At 46.2% G+C, this 22730-nt stretch overlaps 1 protein-coding gene and 1 long non-coding RNA gene across 2 annotated transcripts in view; one reads left to right on the forward strand and one right to left on the reverse strand.

The window, feature by feature from the left end:
* The window catches only part of LOC141126707 (uncharacterized), a 28532-nt gene that overhangs the window by 741 nt on the left and 5061 nt on the right, over nt 1-22730 (forward strand). The window contains exon 2 of the long non-coding RNA XR_012241440.1: nt 5550-5618. This is a non-coding gene — a long non-coding RNA (uncharacterized lncRNA). The remainder of the gene's footprint in view (nt 1-5549; nt 5619-22730) is intronic.
* The window catches only part of LOC141129627 (uncharacterized), a 10691-nt gene continuing 1299 nt past the window's right edge, over nt 13339-22730 (reverse strand). Inside the window, exons 2-5 of the mRNA XM_073617721.1 lie at nt 21147-21338; nt 16187-18418; nt 14942-15355; nt 13339-13470 (exon numbers count right to left, since the gene is read on the reverse strand). Coding sequence (XP_073473822.1) covers nt 13348-13470; nt 14942-15355; nt 16187-18418; nt 21147-21332 — 2955 coding nt within the window. The 5' untranslated portion in view covers nt 21333-21338 and the 3' untranslated portion in view covers nt 13339-13347. The remainder of the gene's footprint in view (nt 13471-14941; nt 15356-16186; nt 18419-21146; nt 21339-22730) is intronic.

The following is a 22730-nucleotide window of genomic DNA, read 5'->3' on the forward strand; positions in this document are numbered from 1 at the left end:
CCACACCCAACACACAGTATAAAAACAAGGCCTTCCTTACGGGGGAACACATACAGGGGGCTGCACATACAGGGGGTTCTTCCAAAGAAGTGGCGTTCTTAAAATAAGTGGCACTTCTGCTCTTGCCCAATCCACCTGAACATCTTCTTCTCTCTTCACAGGTAAACCTGCGTTTATATCTCCACATACCTTAAAACTGAACATTGCATGACTGCAAAAAAGCTTATTGGGTAAATCTGTTTGTCACCACTGTTTCAACTCCATCTGTAGCCATGCTCACATTATTTCAATGTTTATTTAGCCATTAAGTCTTACCTAAATTATGGGTTGCCTTATCTTTACAATTTTGGCCTTTTAGTCCTCTTGCAGTTTGATTGTGGTGTGAAAGTTATGCCCTGCTAGCTGTGTTGCTAATATGCCCTCCTAATTGATTAATTGCCAGATTCAACCCACACCCAACACACAGTATAAAAACAAGGCCTTCCTTACGGGGGAACACATACAGGGGGCTGCACATACAGGGGGTTCTTCCAAAGAAGTGGCGTTCTTAAAATAAGTGGCACTTCTGCTCTTGCCCAATCCACCTGAACATCTTCTTCTCTCTTCACAGGTAAACCTGCGTTTATATCTCCACATACCTTAAAACTGAACATTGCATGACTGCAAAAAAGCTTATTGGGTAAATCTGTTTGTCACCACTGTTTCAACTCCATCTGTAGCCATGCTCACATTATTTCAATGTTTATTTAGCCATTAAGTCTTACCTAAATTATGGGTTGCCTTATCTTTACAATTTTGGCCTTTTAGTCCTCTTGCAGTTTGATTGTGGTGTGAAAGTTATGCCCTGCTAGCTGTGTTGCTAATATGCCCTCCTAATTGATTAATTGCCAGATTCAACCCACACCCAACACACAGTATAAAAACAAGGCCTTCCTTACGGGGGAACACATACAGGGGGCTGCACATACAGGGGGTTCTTCCAAAGAAGTGGCGTTCTTAAAATAAGTGGCACTTCTGCTCTTGCCCAATCCACCTGAACATCTTCTTCTCTCTTCACAGGTAAACCTGCGTTTATATCTCCACATACCTTAAAACTGAACATTGCATGACTGCAAAAAAGCTTATTGGGTAAATCTGTTTGTCACCACTGTTTCAACTCCATCTGTAGCCATGCTCACATTATTTCAATGTTTATTTAGCCATTAAGTCTTACCTAAATTATGGGTTGCCTTATCTTTACAATTTTGGCCTTTTAGTCCTCTTGCAGTTTGATTGTGGTGTGAAAGTTATGCCCTGCTAGCTGTGTTGCTAATATGCCCTCCTAATTGATTAATTGCCAGATTCAACCCACACCCAACACACAGTATAAAAACAAGGCCTTCCTTACGGGGGAACACATACAGGGGGCTGCACATACAGGGGGTTCTTCCAAAGAAGTGGCGTTCTTAAAATAAGTGGCACTTCTGCTCTTGCCCAATCCACCTGAACATCTTCTTCTCTCTTCACAGGTAAACCTGCGTTTATATCTCCACATACCTTAAAACTGAACATTGCATGACTGCAAAAAAGCTTATTGGGTAAATCTGTTTGTCACCACTGTTTCAACTCCATCTGTAGCCATGCTCACATTATTTCAATGTTTATTTAGCCATTAAGTCTTACCTAAATTATGGGTTGCCTTATCTTTACAATTTTGGCCTTTTAGTCCTCTTGCAGTTTGATTGTGGTGTGAAAGTTATGCCCTGCTAGCTGTGTTGCTAATATGCCCTCCTAATTGATTAATTGCCAGATTCAACCCACACCCAACACACAGTATAAAAACAAGGCCTTCCTTACGGGGGAACACATACAGGGGGCTGCACATACAGGGGGTTCTTCCAAAGAAGTGGCGTTCTTAAAATAAGTGGCACTTCTGCTCTTGCCCAATCCACCTGAACATCTTCTTCTCTCTTCACAGGTAAACCTGCGTTTATATCTCCACATACCTTAAAACTGAACATTGCATGACTGCAAAAAAGCTTATTGGGTAAATCTGTTTGTCACCACTGTTTCAACTCCATCTGTAGCCATGCTCACATTATTTCAATGTTTATTTAGCCATTAAGTCTTACCTAAATTATGGGTTGCCTTATCTTTACAATTTTGGCCTTTTAGTCCTCTTGCAGTTTGATTGTGGTGTGAAAGTTATGCCCTGCTAGCTGTGTTGCTAATATGCCCTCCTAATTGATTAATTGCCAGATTCAACCCACACCCAACACACAGTATAAAAACAAGGCCTTCCTTACGGGGGAACACATACAGGGGGCTGCACATACAGGGGGTTCTTCCAAAGAAGTGGCGTTCTTAAAATAAGTGGCACTTCTGCTCTTGCCCAATCCACCTGAACATCTTCTTCTCTCTTCACAGGTAAACCTGCGTTTATATCTCCACATACCTTAAAACTGAACATTGCATGACTGCAAAAAAGCTTATTGGGTAAATCTGTTTGTCACCACTGTTTCAACTCCATCTGTAGCCATGCTCACATTATTTCAATGTTTATTTAGCCATTAAGTCTTACCTAAATTATGGGTTGCCTTATCTTTACAATTTTGGCCTTTTAGTCCTCTTGCAGTTTGATTGTGGTGTGAAAGTTATGCCCTGCTAGCTGTGTTGCTAATATGCCCTCCTAATTGATTAATTGCCAGATTCAACCCACACCCAACACACAGTATAAAAACAAGGCCTTCCTTACGGGGGAACACATACAGGGGGCTGCACATACAGGGGGTTCTTCCAAAGAAGTGGCGTTCTTAAAATAAGTGGCACTTCTGCTCTTGCCCAATCCACCTGAACATCTTCTTCTCTCTTCACAGGTAAACCTGCGTTTATATCTCCACATACCTTAAAACTGAACATTGCATGACTGCAAAAAAGCTTATTGGGTAAATCTGTTTGTCACCACTGTTTCAACTCCATCTGTAGCCATGCTCACATTATTTCAATGTTTATTTAGCCATTAAGTCTTACCTAAATTATGGGTTGCCTTATCTTTACAATTTTGGCCTTTTAGTCCTCTTGCAGTTTGATTGTGGTGTGAAAGTTATGCCCTGCTAGCTGTGTTGCTAATATGCCCTCCTAATTGATTAATTGCCAGATTCAACCCACACCCAACACACAGTATAAAAACAAGGCCTTCCTTACGGGGGAACACATACAGGGGGCTGCACATACAGGGGGTTCTTCCAAAGAAGTGGCGTTCTTAAAATAAGTGGCACTTCTGCTCTTGCCCAATCCACCTGAACATCTTCTTCTCTCTTCACAGGTAAACCTGCGTTTATATCTCCACATACCTTAAAACTGAACATTGCATGACTGCAAAAAAGCTTATTGGGTAAATCTGTTTGTCACCACTGTTTCAACTCCATCTGTAGCCATGCTCACATTATTTCAATGTTTATTTAGCCATTAAGTCTTACCTAAATTATGGGTTGCCTTATCTTTACAATTTTGGCCTTTTAGTCCTCTTGCAGTTTGATTTTGGTGTGAAAGTTATGCCCTGCTAGCTGTGTTGCTAATATGCCCTCCTAATTGATTAATTGCCAGATTCAACCCACACCCAACACACAGTATAAAAACAAGGCCTTCCTTACGGGGGAACACATACAGGGGGCTGCACATACAGGGGGTTCTTCCAAAGAAGTGGCGTTCTTAAAATAAGTGGCACTTCTGCTCTTGCCCAATCCACCTGAACATCTTCTTCTCTCTTCACAGGTAAACCTGCGTTTATATCTCCACATACCTTAAAACTGAACATTGCATGACTGCAAAAAAGCTTATTGGGTAAATCTGTTTGTCACCACTGTTTCAACTCCATCTGTAGCCATGCTCACATTATTTCAATGTTTATTTAGCCATTAAGTCTTACCTAAATTATGGGTTGCCTTATCTTTACAATTTTGGCCTTTTAGTCCTCTTGCAGTTTGATTGTGGTGTGAAAGTTATGCCCTGCTAGCTGTGTTGCTAATATGCCCTCCTAATTGATTAATTGCCAGATTCAACCCACACCCAACACACAGTATAAAAACAAGGCCTTCCTTACGGGGGAACACATACAGGGGGCTGCACATACAGGGGGTTCTTCCAAAGAAGTGGCGTTCTTAAAATAAGTGGCACTTCTGCTCTTGCCCAATCCACCTGAACATCTTCTTCTCTCTTCACAGGTAAACCTGCGTTTATATCTCCACATACCTTAAAACTGAACATTGCATGACTGCAAAAAAGCTTATTGGGTAAATCTGTTTGTCACCACTGTTTCAACTCCATCTGTAGCCATGCTCACATTATTTCAATGTTTATTTAGCCATTAAGTCTTACCTAAATTATGGGTTGCCTTATCTTTACAATTTTGGCCTTTTAGTCCTCTTGCAGTTTGATTGTGGTGTGAAAGTTATGCCCTGCTAGCTGTGTTGCTAATATGCCCTCCTAATTGATTAATTGCCAGATTCAACCCACACCCAACACACAGTATAAAAACAAGGCCTTCCTTACGGGGGAACACATACAGGGGGCTGCACATACAGGGGGTTCTTCCAAAGAAGTGGCGTTCTTAAAATAAGTGGCACTTCTGCTCTTGCCCAATCCACCTGAACATCTTCTTCTCTCTTCACAGGTAAACCTGCGTTTATATCTCCACATACCTTAAAACTGAACATTGCATGACTGCAAAAAAGCTTATTGGGTAAATCTGTTTGTCACCACTGTTTCAACTCCATCTGTAGCCATGCTCACATTATTTCAATGTTTATTTAGCCATTAAGTCTTACCTAAATTATGGGTTGCCTTATCTTTACAATTTTGGCCTTTTAGTCCTCTTGCAGTTTGATTGTGGTGTGAAAGTTATGCCCTGCTAGCTGTGTTGCTAATATGCCCTCCTAATTGATTAATTGCCAGATTCAACCCACACCCAACACACAGTATAAAAACAAGGCCTTCCTTACGGGGGAACACATACAGGGGGCTGCACATACAGGGGGTTCTTCCAAAGAAGTGGCGTTCTTAAAATAAGTGGCACTTCTGCTCTTGCCCAATCCACCTGAACATCTTCTTCTCTCTTCACAGGTAAACCTGCGTTTATATCTCCACATACCTTAAAACTGAACATTGCATGACTGCAAAAAAGCTTATTGGGTAAATCTGTTTGTCACCACTGTTTCAACTCCATCTGTAGCCATGCTCACATTATTTCAATGTTTATTTAGCCATTAAGTCTTACCTAAATTATGGGTTGCCTTATCTTTACAATTTTGGCCTTTTAGTCCTCTTGCAGTTTGATTGTGGTGTGAAAGTTATGCCCTGCTAGCTGTGTTGCTAATATGCCCTCCTAATTGATTAATTGCCAGATTCAACCCACACCCAACACACAGTATAAAAACAAGGCCTTCCTTACGGGGGAACACATACAGGGGGCTGCACATACAGGGGGTTCTTCCAAAGAAGTGGCGTTCTTAAAATAAGTGGCACTTCTGCTCTTGCCCAATCCACCTGAACATCTTCTTCTCTCTTCACAGGTAAACCTGCGTTTATATCTCCACATACCTTAAAACTGAACATTGCATGACTGCAAAAAAGCTTATTGGGTAAATCTGTTTGTCACCACTGTTTCAACTCCATCTGTAGCCATGCTCACATTATTTCAATGTTTATTTAGCCATTAAGTCTTACCTAAATTATGGGTTGCCTTATCTTTACAATTTTGGCCTTTTAGTCCTCTTGCAGTTTGATTGTGGTGTGAAAGTTATGCCCTGCTAGCTGTGTTGCTAATATGCCCTCCTAATTGATTAATTGCCAGATTCAACCCACACCCAACACACAGTATAAAAACAAGGCCTTCCTTACGGGGGAACACATACAGGGGGCTGCACATACAGGGGGTTCTTCCAAAGAAGTGGCGTTCTTAAAATAAGTGGCACTTCTGCTCTTGCACTTCAGCGATTTGCACAAAGCAAACTATAAAAGACTGCAGGTGACCCCATTTCCTAATTTTATCATCTTCCTCTCTGAAACATGCACTCTTTACCTCTCCTCCTTTTCACAATTGCTGCCTCTCTCCTCAAACTCTCTTTTCTACATCCCTCTGCTCCACCCCACAACCTGTACATATCACCCTCACTTCTCCCCTCCCCCTATTACTGCACTCATCACCTCTTTCTAACTCTAAGCCCACTTGCTAACATACCCCCCAGGATACTGAAGCATGTCCCCTCATACAAATCATATTCTCATATTACCTCCCTCACTCTTCTGCTTCTCCTAATCGCTGGAGATATTTCCCCAAACCCTGGGCCCACTTTATTTAACTGTGCCCAACACACCCATCACCATCACCCTACACCCTCTGGCAGTAGTCGCAATCTACACAATCTAGTCTCCATTCCTCTTCTTGCCAACACCAGCCTCCCTCTCTCCTGCGCCCTCTGGAACGCCCGCTCTGTCTGCAACAAACTCACTGCTGTTCATGACCTCTTTGTCACTAATTCCTTTAATCTACTTGCTCTCACAGAAACCTGGCTCCACGAATATGACACCCCTTCTCCTGCTTCCCTCTCCCAGGGTGGCCTTCACTGGACTCACTCCCCCAGGCCTAATGGATGCAAGGGAGGTGGAGTGGGATTCCTCCTATCCCCCCAGAGCACCTTCCAGGTTATTCACCCTCCTCCCTCTTTTTCACTCTCATCATTCTAAGCCCACTGTATATGTCTATTCTCTCCCACTTCCCTAAGAATTGCTGTGATCTACCGGCCCCCTGGACCATTATCGATTTTCCTTGATGAGTTTTCTGCCTGGCTACCCTACTTTCTCTCTTCGGAAATTCCCACAATCCTTCTCGGTGATTTCAACATCCCTGCTAATACAAACATTCCTGCTACTTCTAAACTTCTTAGTCTAACCTCTTCATTTGACCTGAAGCAATGGGTACAGGCTTCTACTCACTCTGATGGCAACACCCTTGACCTTGTATTCTCTTACCTATGCACTCCATGCAACTTCTCAAACAATCCTTTTCCTCTCTCCGACCACCACCTTATTAGTTTCTCTCTCCCCCTGTCTTCCACCACCTTTCCCTCCAATCGCCTAACCGTCACCCGTAGAAACTTTCGCAACTTCAACTCCTCTCTCCTCTACTCTGCTACCGACCACCTCTGACAAAATCTCCCCCCTGTCCTGCCCCAACCAAGCCATATCCATCTACAATAAATCTCTGTCCTTCACCCTGGACAAGCTCGCTCCCCTCACTACACGCAGAATCAGGCCTCGACCCCTACAACCCTGGCAAACAGATGACACTAAAATTCTCAAAAAACGTAGTCGCGCTCTTGAGCGTCTGTGGCACAAGACTAAGTCTCTCAAAGACTTCAACCAATACAAATCTGCCCTCCAAAATACTATTCTTTCCTCCACACTGCCAAGCAAACCTATTTTACAACTCTTATTAATACCTTCTCATCCAATCCCCGTAAACTCTTCTCTACCTTCAACTCTCTACTTTGTCCTCCACCGCCTCCCCCCACTGATTTACTCACTGCCCAGGAAATCGCTAATCACTTCAAAAACAAGATTGATACAATCCGTGATGAAATCTCCACTCTACAGGTATCTCCCCCAGCTAAGACCCCATGTCAACAGATACAACTGACACTACCTCTATTCAAATCTACTACTCCAGACGAAGTTGCTAAACTCCTTTCTATCGCCCACCTAACTACCTGTCCCCTGGACCCTGTTCCCTCTCAAATGCTACGGTCACCCTCTGACCCCATCCTACACTCTCTAACCCACATCTTCAATCTCTCCCTCACCTCTGGCGTCTTCCCCGATGCTCTAAAACATGCACTGGTCACTCCCATACTCAAAAAACCATCCTTGGACCCTACCAATCTTAATAACCTACGCCCTATCTCCTTGCTCCCCTTTTCCTCTAAACTCCTTGAACGCCTGGTTTACAACCAACTGAGTGACCACCTCATTAAAAACAACCTTCTTGATCCCCTTCAATCTGGATTTCGCCCTCAACACTCCACAGAAACTGCTCTTTTAAAACTCACAAATGACCTACTAACTGCAAAAACCAACGGACACTATTCTGTACTCCTACTTCTGGATCTTTCAGCTGCCTTTGACACGGTTGACCACCCCCTCCTCCTCAAAAAACTTCACTCCATCGGTCTCCGTGACTGTGCTCTTCAGTGGCTCTCATCCTACCTATCCCAACGCACCTTCAGTGTCACTTACAATTCTACTTCCTCCACTCCTCTTCCCTTCTCTGTCGGGGTCCCCCAAGGTTCTGTTCTTGGACCTCTTTTATTTTCAATCTACACCTCTTCCCTGGGTTAGCTGATAGCCTCTCATGGCTTTCAATATCATTTCTATGCTGATGACACACAAATCTATCTCTCCACCCCTCAACTCACTCCATCAGTCTCCTCACGCATCACTAACTTACTAACCAACATATCTGTATGGATGTCACACCACTTCCTCAAACTCAACTTGTCCAAAACCGAGCTTATAATATTTCCTCCCCCACGTGCCTCTTCCCCTGACTTCTCTGTGAAGAGCAATGGCAAAACCATCCACCCGTCCCCACATGTCAGGGTGCTAGGTGTTATCCTAGATTCTGAACTCTCCTTTCAGCCCCACATCCAATCACTTTCCACCTCCGCAACATCTCTAAACGACGTCCCTTTCTAACCAGTGAAACTACAAAGCTCCTGATTCACTCCCTGGTTATCTCTCGCCTTGACTACTGCAACTCACTCCTCATTGGCTTACCTTTAAATAGACTATCCCCCCTTCAGTCCATCATGAATGCTGCTGCCAGACTCATCCACCTTACAAACCGATCAGTGTCTGCTACCCCTCTCTGCCAATCCCTCCATTGGCTGCCACTCGCCCAACGAATTAAATTCAAAATACTAACAATAAGTTACAAAGCCATCCACAACTCTGCCCCCAGCTACATCACTAACCTAGTCTCAAAATACCAACCTAAACGCCATCTCCGTTCCTCCCAAGATCTCCTGCTCTCTAGCTCCCTCATCACCTCCTCCCATATCCGCCTCCAGGACTTCTCCCGAGCCTCACCCACGCTCTGGAATTCCCTACCCCAATCTGTCAGACTGTCTCCAAATTTACCCACTTTTAGGCGATCCCTGAAGACTTTCCTCTTCAGAGAAGCCTATCCTGCCTCCATCTAACAACTGCATTATTTTCTCCATTAGCTCATCCCCCACAGCTATTACCCTTTTGTATAACTTGACCCTCCCTCCTAGATTGTAAGCTCTAACGAGCAGGGCCCTCTGATTCCTCCTGTATTGAATTGTATTGTACTTGTACTGTCTGCCCTAATGTTGTAAAGCGCTGCGTAAACTGTCGGCGCTATATAAATCCTGTATAATAATAATAATAATATAGAGGGAGGTTATATACAGAGGGGGGGGTCTGTGTTATATATAATATAGAGGGAGGTTATATACAGAGGGGGGTCTGTGTTATATATAATATAGAGGGAGGTTATATACAGAGGGGGGGGGTCTGTGTTATATATAATATAGAGGGAGGTTATATACAGGTGGGGGGGTCTGTCTTATATATAATATAGAGGGAGGTTATATACAGGTGGGGGGGTCTGTCTTATATATAATATAGAGGGAGGTTATATACAGAGGGGGGGGTCTGTGTTATATATAATATAGAGGGAGGTTATATACAGAGGGGGGGGGTCTGTGCTATATATATATAATATAGAGGGAGGTTATATACAGAGGGGTGTCTGTGTTATATATAATATAGAGGGAGGTTATATACAGAGGGGGGGGGGGGGGGGTCTGTGTTCTATATAATATAGAGGGAGGTTATATACAGAGGGGGGGGTCTGTGTTCTATATAATATAGAGGGAGGTTATATACAGATGGGGGGGGGGGGTCTGTGTTATATATAATATAAAGGGAGGTTATTACAGAGGGGGGGGGTCTGTGTTATATATAATATAGAGGGAGGTTATATACAGAGGGGGGGTCTGTGTTATATATAATATAGAGGGAGGTTATATACAGAGGGGGGTCTGTGTTATATATAATATAGAGGAAGGTTATATACAGAGGGGGGGGTGGTCTGTGTTATATATAATATAGAGGGAGGTTACATACAGAGGGGGGGTCTGTGTTATATATAATATAGAGGGAGGTTATATACAGAGGGGGGTCTGTGTTATATATAATATAGAGGGATGTTATATACAGAGGGGGGGGTCTGTGTTAGATATAATATAGAGGGAGGTTATATACAGAGGGGGGGGGGTCTGTGTAATGCATACCATACCTGTAAAACAAACACAATAAAACATAGTAAAAATAAAAGATTATTTAACGCAATCTGTGCCTAAAAAATATATGCCGAAGCATGGGGGCAATCCGCCCCTAATGTTAGGAGCAAATCACTCCTCCACCCCTGCTGCCCCCATGCTTCAACATATATGCTCTTTTTTTAACTGTGGTGGTGAAATCACCTACTACAGCGCTGGAGCCGCTGATTTACGTATCGTAGGAGCAAACGCTGTTGCTGTCAAGATAAATAAATCCATGCTGCAGCTGAATGGCGTACCTAGTAAGCAAATGATGGTTAACATTAAAACATTACAGTATAACAGTAATACATACCATACTTGCAAAGCAAATACAATAAAACAGTAAAAATAAATTTTTTATTAACGCAATCTGTGCCTAAAAAATATATCCCGAAGCATGGGGGCAATCCGCCCCTAATGTTAGGAGCAAATTGCTCCTCCACCCCTGCCCCCATGCTTTGGCATATATGCTCTTTTTTTTAATTGTGGTGGTGAAAGCACCTACTACAGCGCTGGAGTCGCTGATTTACGTATCGTGGGAGTAAACGCTGTTGCTGTCAAGATAAATAAATCCGTGCGGCAGCTGGATGGCATACCTGCTAAGCAAATGATGGTTAACAATAAAACAACATTACAGTATAACAGTAATACATAATACATACCATACATGCAAAGCAAATATAATAAAACATAGTAAAAATAATTCCCTCTCTCTTCCTGCCCTCTCTCTCTCTCCCTGCCCCTTGTCTCTCTCCCTGCCCCCTCTCTCTCCCCCTGCCCCCCTCTCTCTCCCTCTGTCCCCCCCTCTCTCTCTCTGCCGCCCTCTCTCCCCCTTGCCCCCTCTCCCTCTCCCTGCCCCCTCTCTCTCCCCTGCCCCCTCCTTGCCCCTTCTCTCTCTCCCTGTTCCCTCTCTATCCCTGCCCCCCTCTATCTCCCCTGCCTCTCTCCCTGCCCCCCTTCTCCTTGCCCCTTCTCTCTCTCCCCGCTCCTCTCTCTCCCTGTCCCTCCCCCTCTCTCCCCCTTCTCTCTCTCCCTGCCCCTTGTCTCTCTCCCCCTGTCCCCCTCTCTCTCTCCCTGCCCCTTCTTTCTCTCCCTCTGTCCCCTTCTCTCTCTCTGCCGCCCTCCTTTCCCCTTCCCCCCTCTCTCTCTCTCCCTGCCCCCACCTCTCTCTCCCTGCCCCCCTCTCTCTCCCCCTGCCCCCTTTATCTCCTTGGCCCTTCTCTCTGCCCCCCTCTCTATCCCTGTCCCCTCTATCTCCCCCTGCATCTCTCTCCCTGCCCCCTCTCTCCCCCTGCTGCCCTCTCTCTCCCTGCCCTCTCCCTGCCCATTGTCTCTCTCCCTGCCCCTTCTTTCTCTCCCTCTTTCCCTTTCTCTCTCAGTTCCCTCTCTCCCCTTTGCCCTCTCTCTCCCCTTGCCTCCCTCTCTCTCCCTGCCCCCTCTATATACCTGTCCCCCTCTCTCCCCATTTCCCTTTTCTCTCCTTACCCCCTCTCTCCCCCCTTGCCTCCCTCTCTCCCTGCCCCCTCTCTCTCCCCTTGCCTCCCTCTCTCTCCTTGCCCCCTCTCTATCCCTGCCCCCCTCTATCTCCCCCTGCCTCTCTCCCTGCCCCCCTTCTCCTTGCCCCTTCTCTCTCTCCCCGCCCCTCTCTCCCCCTGTACCCCTCTCTCCCCCTTCTCTCTCCCTGTCCCTTGTCTCTCTCACCCTGTCCCCCTCTCTCTCTCCCCGCCCCTTCTTTCTCTCCCTCTGTCCCCCTCTCTCTCTCTGCCGCCCTCCTTTCCCCTTCCCCCCTCTCTCTCCCTGCCCCCACCTCTCTCTCCCTGCCCCCCTCTCTCTCCCCCTGCCCCCTTTATCTCCTTGGCCCTTCTCTCTGCCCCCCTCTCTCTCCCTGTTCCCTCTCTATCCCTGTCCCCTCTATCTCCCCCTGCATCTCTCTCCCTGCCCCCTCTCTCCCCCTGCTGCCCTCTCTCTTCCTGCCCTCTCCCTGCCCATTGTCTCTCTCCCTGCCCCTTCTTTCTCTCCCTCTTTCCCTCTCTCTCTCAGTTCCCTCTCTCCCCTTTGCCCTCTCTCTCCCCTTGCCTCCCTCTCTCTCCCTGCCCCCTCTATATACCTGTCCCCCTCTCTCCCCATTCCCCTTTTCTCTCCTTACCCCCTCCCTCTCTCCCTGCCCCCTCTCTCTCCTTGCCCCCTCTCTATCCCTGCCCCCCTCTATCTCCCCCTGCCTCTCTCCCTGCCCCCCTTCTCCTTGCCCCTTCTCTCTCTCCCCGCCCCTGTCTCTCCCTGTACCTCTCTCTCCCTGTCCCTTGTCTCTCTCTCCCGTCCCCTTCTCTCTCTCCCTGCCCCTTCTTTCTCTCCCTCTGTCCCCCCTCTCTCTCTGCTGCCCTCCTTTCCCCTTCCCCCCTCTCTCTCCCTGCCCCCACCTCTCTCTCCCTGCCCCCACCTCTCTCTCCCTGCCCCCCACCTCTCTCTCCCTGTTCCCTCTCTATCCCTGTCCCCTCTATCTCCCCCTGCATCTCTCTCCCTGCCCCCTCTCTCCCCCTGCTGCCCTCTCTCTTCCTGCCCTCTCCCTGCCCATTGTCTCTCTCCCTGCCCCCCCTCTCTCTCCCTGCCCCTTCTTTCTCTCCCTCACCTCTCTCCCCTTCACCCTCTCTCTCCCCTTGCCTCCCTCTCTCTCCCTGCCCCCTCTATATACCTGTCCCCCTCTCTCCCCATTCCCCTTTTCCCTCCTTACCCCCTCTCTCCCCCCTTGCCTCCCTCTCTCCCTGCCCCCTCTCTCTCCCTGTCCCCCTCTCTATCCCTGTCCCCCTCTCTCCTCCCCTTTCCCCCTCTCTCCCCTGTCTCTCTCTCCCTCCCCCTTCTCTCTCTCTCCCTGCCCCTCTTTCTCCCTACCCCCTCTCTATCCCTGCCCCCTCTATCTCCACCTGCCTCTCTCTCTCCCTGCCCCCTATCTCTACCTGCCCCCTCTCTATTCCCCTGCTTCGCTCCTCTTTCCCCTGCTTCGCTCCTCTTCCTCTTCCGATTCCTCTTCCTCGTCTGATTCATCGTCCCTTTCAAAACGGAAGCATTTTAAGATGCAGCCAAAGCCATACTGTAGTAAAGAAAAGGATTTATTAGTGGACATAACACAGGAGTATCACCTTTCAGCTACATCATAGCAAAATGTCAATTTTTATCAGGAAGTTTTCTATACAGAGGAGGTCGGCCTGCTACGTGCAGCTGCAGGCATCATCCCGGTATATCACTTGAAACCCGAAACATATATGTACACAGGGCTGCTGATAAGCCAGTACAACTGGCCCTGTTGTACCGGGCCCAGCCAGCAGGGGGGCCCGGCAATCAGAGAATAAAAGAATGAATGCAGAATAAAAAAAAAGTCTTTCTCCAGCCAGCATCCCCCTCGCCCCGCTCTGACTTATCTGTGGTTTTTTTCTTCTTTCTGGGTACCTCCGTATTCATGTTCTTGTGGATATGTGGGAGGGACTATTTTTTCTATTTCGGGCGCATGTCACTTCCGTGGCTGCTCCGCATGCTGGCTCAAGTCCCAGCCTGCATATTACCTTCCCAGGCGGAATAATTCATCTGTATGCGTGTGTGCTCAAAATCAGAGGGCAGGGAAGAGGCATATAACTAACTATAGTAAATTCTCACATTATCCCCTCAGGAGAGGGGACCAAAGACCCTTCAAATGCATGGATTTTGGATATACAGTACAAGTGAGGGGCCTATTCTGTTGAAAAAAGCATGGCCAGAAAGCTGTTATTTTTGTCCCCCTGTCCCAAAAAAAAAGTTGCCTGCTGCTATGTAAATCTAGCCTCATGACCTCTGCCATGTGTAACTGCAGGTCCCCCTTAGCAGCTACCATTTAAGAGATGTGTCTGTGTGTGTGCGTTTATGTGTGTGTATATTTACGTGTGTATATTTACGTGTGTGTATTTATATGTGTATGTATATGTGTATATGTGTGTGTGTATGTATATGTGTGTGTATTTATGTGTATGTATTTATATGTGTGTGTATGTATTTATATGTGTGTGTATTTATGTGTATGTATTTATATGTGTATGTATATGTATATGTGTGTGTATATTTATGTGTATTTATATGTATATGTGTGTGTATATGTGCGTACATGTGTGTTTAGATGTGTGTGTGTGTATACACACACTACTATTAAACCTGATACCCTTTTTCCGTATGATCACAACCTGATTTTCTTAGAGCGGTTCAGAATACCAACAAGAAAATACCATTCCTCTGAAAAGCAATCCAGGCACAGATCGCTTTTCAGAGGCAGTTGACAGGCAGTGAAGAGGCAATATATCGCGCCATGACTGGTAAAATGTTGAGAAACACTGATCTAGAGGAACAGATCTCTCCAATTTCCTCCTGCAGCTGCTGAAAGCCTGGAAGGGGATAGGGATGGGGCTGAAGGGGGCCCCGACAGGTAGGCTGTACGGGCCCCCATGATTTCTATCAGCGGCCCTGTATGTACATTAGCGGGTCTTAAAGTGGCCATATACTGTAACTTCCTAAGTAGTATAATATTATAGAGTACTTACTTTTTCCATCAATTTCCAGCCTATCCACTTTAATCCTTTCATGGCTTTTTCCGAACAGCAACCGAATGCTTTTTCAATCCTAGACCAACACCATAAACATAAAGGGTTATCTGTCGGTATCTTTCCAGACAAAGCATAAGGAGGTTCTTCGTTCAGTTGCACACCAATATTCAGATTGCCCTTTTTCTTTTTTCCTTCTGGGGGGATCCAGAATGCTCTGACTTCGCAGGTTTTTGTTTTCCATGACACTTCCCCATGCTCTTTTTTCGCCTTTTCTTTGCTTGCCTTCTTGCCCTTTTTTCTTAATATCTCATCTAATTCCAGCCATTTTTTCCATTTCTTGTCTCGTTTACTTGGGCGGACCTCTTCTTCCTGTCCTTCCTTCTTTCCCTCAGTCGGCCATCCTTCCTGTGTCTAAGAAAAAATATAAAACAGGTAAGTAAAAGGACAGATTCTAAAGTGGAGCTCTACTCTATCTTTTAGATTTGGATGGAGTGGGGAAAGGGTGCAAACTTTTAAAAAGAATTTACTGTTCTCTTTGTCCTGACTGGGAAAGTTTTCTTTTACTTCATATCCTCCCAGGAGGAGAAGAAGTAAGCGGAATCCTCCCATCAGAATTGCAGACAGCAATACAAATCCAACTGAGGTTCTAACCCTTCCCCCATTCCAACCTAAATCCATGAACTGTCTTGCTTGGTGTTCTGCTTTAATATTCGATTTTTCAAAGCATGTTTACAAAGAGTTGCTAAAAGTATTTAAAAAGTAAAGATCTGAAGGTCCCAAATACAGGAGGGGGTAAATAATTCAGGGGTAGGCCTACCATTTGTGCAAATTCTACACCTGCAAAAGGGCCCCCTGAGACTTAGGGTCTCGTCTATACTATCTATACATAGCACATTAAAGTTTGTGCTTGGGAAGTAATTAAATGGGGCCCAGAGGGTCCATGTCCTAATCACTATTCATCCCCCTGGAATAAGTGCCAGCACCAGATTTTGCCATCACTGCTAATCCTCAATTCTCCAGGAAAGGAACATTTATAAGAGATCTGTAGGTTAACAGTGGGCAAATTAATATTAGTTTTAATTCCCCCCCTCCAATGAGGGAACATGGCCTCCCACTATTTAGGGGGTTTTGTTCTCCGTTCCTCTGCTGCAATTTGTCAAAGTCTGTACTTTATAGACATGTGACTTTCTTCAACCTAATTAACTATAAGTAACCACGCCATATAACAGGATACTTACTTACCTGCTGTCTTTTAAGGGCCCGCTGTTCTATAAAAGCCTGCAGTTCTCCAAGGGCCTGCTGTATTTCAAGGTCCTTCTGTTCTTCAATTGCCCGCTGTATTTTATGGGCCTGCTGTATTTTAAGGGCCCACCGTTTTTCATTGGTCTGCTGTTTTTCAAGAGCCTGACGTTTTTCAAGAGCATACCGTTCTTCAAGAGCCTGCCGTTCTTCAAGACCCTGATGTTCTTCAAGAGCCCACTGTTCTTCAAGAGCCCGTCGTTCTTCAAGAGCCAGCTGTATTTCAAGGGCATGATGTTCTACAAGAGCCTGCAGTTCTTCAAGGGCCCGCTGTATTTTAAGGGGCTGCTGTTCTTCAAGGGCCCACTGTTCTTCATGGGCCTGTTGTTCAAGAGCCTGCCTTTTTTCAAGAGCCTGCTGTTCTTCAAGAGCCCACTGTTCTTCAAGAGTCTGCCGTTTATCAAGAACCCTCTGTTCAAGAGCCCACTGTTCAAGAGCCTGCTGTTCCTCAAGGGCCTGCCATTCTTCAAAAGCCTGCTGTTCAAGAGCTAACTGTTCTTCAAGAGGCCACTGTTCTTCAAGAGGCCACTGTTCTTCAAGAGGCCACTGTTCTTCAAGAGGCCACTGTTCTTCAAGAGGCCACTGTTCAAGAGCCTGCTGTTCAAGAGCCTGCTGTTCAAGAGCCCGCTGTTCCTCAAGGGCCTGCTGTTCTTCAAGGGCCCACTGTTCTTCAAAGGCCTGTTTTTCAAAAGCCTGCCATTTTTCAAGAGCCTGCTGTTCTTCAAGAGCCTGCCATTCTTCAAAAGCCCGATGTTCAAGAGCCAGCTGTTCTTCAAGAGGCCACTGTTCTTCAAGAGCCTGCCGTTCTTCAAGAGCCTGCCATTCTTCAAAAGCCCGCTGTTCAAGAGCCCGCTGTTCAAGAGCCCGCTGTTCAAGAGCCCGCTGTTCAAGAGCCCGCTGTTCAAGAGCTCGCTGTTCTTTAAGGGCCCACTGTTTTTTAAAGGCCCGCTCCCACTGTTCTTGAAGGGCCTGCTCCCACTGTTCTTTAAGAGCCCGCTGTTCTTCAAGGGCCTGCAGTCTTTCAAGGGCCCACTGTTCAAGGGCCTGCTTCTTTTCAAGAGCCCGCTGTTCTTCAAGGGTCCGCTGTTTTTCTATTTCTACAAGGGCCCACTGTTCTTCAAAGGCCTGTTTTTCAAAAGCCTGCCATTTTTCAAGAGCCTGCTGTTCTTCAAGAACCTGCCATTCTTCAAAAGCCCGCTGTTCAAGAGCCAGCTGTTCTTCAAGAGGCCACTGTTCTTCAAGAGCCTGCCGTTCTTCAAGAGCCTGCCATTCTTCAAAAGCCCGCTGTTCAAGAGCCCGCTGTTCAAGAGCCTGCTGTTCAAGAGCCCGCTGTTCAAGAGCCCGCTGTTTTTTAAAGGCCCGCTCCCACTGTTCTTGAAGGGCCTGCTCCCACTGTTCTTTAAGAGCCCGCTGTTCTTCAAGGGCCTGCAGTCTTTCAAGGGCCCACTGTTCAAGGGCCTGCTTCTTTTTAAGAGCCCGCTGTTCTTTAATGGCCCGCTGTTCTTCAAGGGCCGACTGTTCTTCAATTTCTTCAGGGGCCCGCTGTTCTTCAGGGGCCCGCTGTTCTTCAGGGGCCCGCTGTTTTTCAGGGGCCCGCTGTTCTTCAGGGGTCCGCTGTTCTTCAGGGGCCCGCTGTTTTTTAAGGGCGTGCTGTTCTTCAGGGGCCCTCGGCGTCTTCTGTTTTTTTAGCTGTGATGCTGTTTTGTATTCTTTCAGTTTTCTAACTGGTCTCCTTTGTCCCAGGATACATTGTTTACCTATGGCCTGAAGTTTCTGTTCCATTTCTCTTTCCTTCTCCTTCTCTATTAACGTGCTCAGTAACTGGTCTTCTTTCTTCCATTTCATCTCTGTCTCTTTCGACTGTCTGTCCCTGAATGCCTCTCTTTGACTTGACAGTCTCCTTTCCAACTCCTCTCTATTCATCTTGTCTTTCAGTCTCGTCTCTTCCTCTTCTTTCTCCTTCAGTTTTTTCACTCTCTCTCGATTGATCTTCTCCTGTCTCATCTGCTCGCTTACTTTCCACTTCTCCTCTTTATCCTTCTCCATCTCTCTCTTCCCCCTTTGTCTCTCCTCTCGTATTACTGCCACTGCTCTCCTTTTACCCTCCAAATCTTCCTGTTGCATTTCCTTCCATTTTTTTTTTCTCCTCTTCTTTTCCTGTGCCAGTATTTGAATCTGTAAAGAAAAATAAAGACAGTAAGGTTAAGTACAAATTTTAAATTAGAACGCTGCTCAAAATGTTTTTCTTCAGATTTGGATGGAGTGGGGAGAAGGTTCAAATCTTTGCAAGGTTTCATTTTTTTTTTTATGTCCTGACTGGGATAGTTTCTCCTCACTTCCTATCATCTCAGCAAGAGAGGAAGTGAGCAGAATCCCTCCAGTGGAATCCCTTCCCCATTCCATTTGAAACTGTCTTGCTCGGAGTTCTGCTTTAGTATTATATTATTAAATGTCTTGAAAGCATTTTCTTGTGAACCCTGTACACTGTGTGTAACGCACTCTGGAACCCCCGCACTGTGTGTGTAACACACTCTGGAACCCCCGCACTGTGTGTGTAACACATTCTGCAACCCCGCACTCTGTGTGTAACAAATTCTGCAACCCCGCACTCTGTGTGTAACGCATTCTGGAACCCCGCACTCTGTCTGTAATATACTCTGGAACCCCTCACTCTGCGGTAATGCACTCCTGAACCCTGCACTCTGTGTGTAATACATTCCTAAACCATGCACTCTGTGTGTAACGCACTCCTGATCCCTGCAGTCTGAGTGTAATGCACTCGTGAACCCTGCACTCTGTGTGTAATGCACTCGTGAACCCTGCACTCTGTGTGTAACACACTCCTGCACCCTGCACTCTGTGTGTAACGCACGTCTTGTTTATTGTAATAAAAGGTTAAAAACACAATTACAATATTCCAGAGTTATAACCGCTTTGTGCAAACATCCTAAAAGTTCTACCTATAGGGCAGTCGGCTCACTCCAGGAACTGGCTCGGTTCTCACAACCTCACGTGCGTTCCACCTTCCGTCACTGAGGAACCGGAATCTACGATGACGTGTTTCGCCCCCCACAGGGCGTTATCAACGACCTTTGACACATTTCACCCCCCCGATAACGCCCTGTGGGAGGGGTGAAATGCGTTGATGTTCAGTCTGACGCACGGTGGAATGCACGTGAGGAGGTGAGAACCAAGTCAGTTCCTGGAGTGAGCCGACTGCCCTATAGGAAGAACTTTTAGGATGTTTGCACAAAGCGGTTATAACTCTGGAATATTGTAAGTGTGGTTTTACCTTTTATTACAATAAGACGTATTATACTATATGGATTCTCTCTCCTTTTTGCACGAGTAGCAATTATATAGGAAGCGACATCTCCCCGCTCCCCAGCCTAAGCCTGATAGACACACATGCATGAGGCCTTACAACATTTCCAGAATGTCAGTGTCCACCTTTGACAGCTTACTAACGATTGTCAGACCGCGCATGCAAACAACGAATGCCAGCATAAGGGTGAGAACCAACATGAGGATGTATGAGAACCAACATTTCAGGAAGAAAAGGGAAAGTGCGTCATTTTCTGCTGCTAAAAGCACGGCATGCAGGGCCGTGTTTTAGGCAGGGCAAAAGGGGCTGCTGCCCCGGGCCCAGTCATTGTTGTGGGGCCCAAAGCAGCTGCCCCTTTGAGCCTATACTACCTGAAAACAGTTGACAAGTGGATTCGGGAGGGCCCAAGAAAACGTTTGCCCAGGGTCCAATCAATATTAAAGACGGTCCTGACTGCATGTCTAGCTGCAGATAACGGACACAGAGCTTTCCCTCTTTCCCTAAACTGTCTGCAACTAAATGTTGTTAATGGTTATGTATGGATAACATAATGACTTCGCATTATGTGAGTCCGGCTGCTTTTATTGGCCGGTTCCCAGCAGAACGCAGTGCGAGAATCCCACATTTCCAGCACTGCATTCAAAACGTCATCTGCAGCGGGTGTCAGTGTGTTACCTTTAATACCGCCCCCCCAAACACAGGTCACAAACGCAATGCGTTTCCCTGCACCGGATCACACGGTATAGAGTACTATGTGATCCGGTTGCTGTGCGTTTTTGGTGCACTACTTCTGGTGCTGTCCGGCGTGATTTTAGCCCATTCAAATAAGTAGGGCAAGATCACAGTGCGTGAAATAAATGAGCCGCCTTCTATCAGTCTTGTGTGACTCCTCCCCCAATTCTCCCATGTATAGCACTCAGGGCCAGTGTTCTGTCGATATGTGCCCACCGTCAAAAAGTGCCTGCGCATGCGCGGAATGGAAGGGCACTCCAGCTGAGTTACCAATCAACTGGAGTGACGTCACCATAGCGTATGCGCACATCGCAGGAGGTTTTTTAGATGGGCGATGCCATTTCACGGGCACAATTGAAAGTTATGCAAAGAGCGGAGGGACACCAAACATGTCAGATTGTGCCTCGCTGCTAACCCGCGGCACAACAGTGAGGCACAATATGACAAATACGGTGTCCCTCTGCTGTTTGCATAGCATTAAATTCTGGCCGAGAAATAGTATTGCCCATCGACAAAAGGCTCCTGCGGCGTGCACATGTGCTATGGGACGTCACTCCAGTTGCTCGGCAACTCAGCTGGAGCGCCCTTCTGTTCTGCGCATGCGCGGGCACTTTTTGACGGCGGGTGCTCCGTCAGATTTGGCGACCAATCAGAATGTGTAACGGAAGTGACATTTTGTCGCCGCCATCTTGGTACACCCCGCACTCCTCCACAGTAAGGGTACACTGAGAAGGGGGCAAGCGGACATCTTGTTACACCCACCGGTGAAATACAGGCCTTAGAACTCCGTGTAAATGTTTAGATGTTGAATTGTAAAAGCAGCGGTGTTCTGTCAGATTAACATACCTCTTGGTTCATGCTCAGGTCTTCCTCTCTCCCTTGATCCCCCCTCCACACGTTCTGGAGGAGATCTGGCACACGTCTCTCCTTGTCCACTTGTGTGTTCATTGCTGCTTGATTTTGGTTTACTTTATCTGTATTCGCTTTTCTTATGCTCTCCTCTCTTTGATCGTCTACCGATCTTCTTTGCATTTGAATCTATAAAGAAAAATAAAGACAGTAAGGTTAAGTACACATTTTAAATTAGAACGCTGCTCAAAATGTTTTTCTTTAGATTTGGATGGAGTGGGGAGAGGGTTCAAATCTTTGCAAGGTTTCATTTTTTTTATGTCCTGACTGGGATAGTTTCTCCTCACTTCCTATCATCTCAGCAAGAGAGGAAGTGAGCAGAATCCCTCCAGTGGAGTCGCTGACATCAGTAACCTAACTGAGGTGCTAATCCTTCCCCATTCCATTTGAAACTGTCTTGCTTGGAGTTCTGCTTTAGTATTATTTTACTAAATGTTTTGAAAGTATTTTCTCATGAATCCTGCACAATGTGTGTAACGTACTCTGGAACCCTGCACTCTGTGTGGAACATGCTCCTGAACCCTGCACTCTGTGTGTAATACACTCCTGAACCCTGCATTCTAAATGTGACACACTTTTGAACCCTGCATTCTGTGTGTAATACACTCCTGAACCCTGCATTCTGTGTGTAATACACTCCTGAACCCTGCATTCTGTATGTAATACACGCTTGAAACCTGCACTCTGTGTGTAATACACTCCTGAACTCTGCATTCTGAGTGTAACACACTCCTGAACCCTGCAGTCTGTGTGTAATGCGTTCCTGAACCCCGCACTCTGTGTGCAATGCGCTCCTGAACCCTGCACTCTGTGCAATGCACTACAGAACCCTGCATTCTGTGTGCAATACACTCCTGAACCCTGCATTCTGTGTGTAATACACTCTTGAAACCTGCACTCGGTGTGTAATGCACTCCTGAACTCTGCATTCTGTGTAAAATATAGGTATAAATGAGTATTCTATCTGCAGTGTTTGTATTGTGTGTAATGTGACCGTAAAAAATTAACATTGATTCTGCCGTTGCGCGCTCCCCCGCGCCGGTGTTTGTATCGTGTGTAACGTCACTTCCATGACATTACTTGATGGTTTCACTCGTCGCTATTGTGGCAAAACTTGCGGAACCCATATGGAGTACTTACGCGTGCTCAGGGCGTAATTTGTCAACGGAACGTCACTTCCGGAGCAAACCGCGATGGGTCGCCGAATGTGTCGTTACACCGGCAGAGCTTCACACTAAGGACTTTTTGCACTAGATGATGATGATGTGTATTTCGCACATTATTCTATGACTGTCTATAATATTTTTTTTGGATGCTCCAGGAGCACAGACACTTAATTATAGAACTTCCATTTAAAGGGACAGCGCATATAGTGCTCACGGATAATTATTGTGCGTTGTATTGTTTTTAGATTTATAGATATATCTGTGTATATGTATGTATGTGTGTGTGTGTGTGTGTGTGTGTGTGTATGTGTATGTATATATATATATATATATATATGTGTGTATAATATTGCTG

This window comes from Aquarana catesbeiana, linkage group LG02 (assembly GCF_042186555.1).
Source record: "Aquarana catesbeiana isolate 2022-GZ linkage group LG02, ASM4218655v1, whole genome shotgun sequence".
NCBI classification, from domain to species: domain Eukaryota; kingdom Metazoa; phylum Chordata; class Amphibia; order Anura; family Ranidae; genus Aquarana; species Aquarana catesbeiana.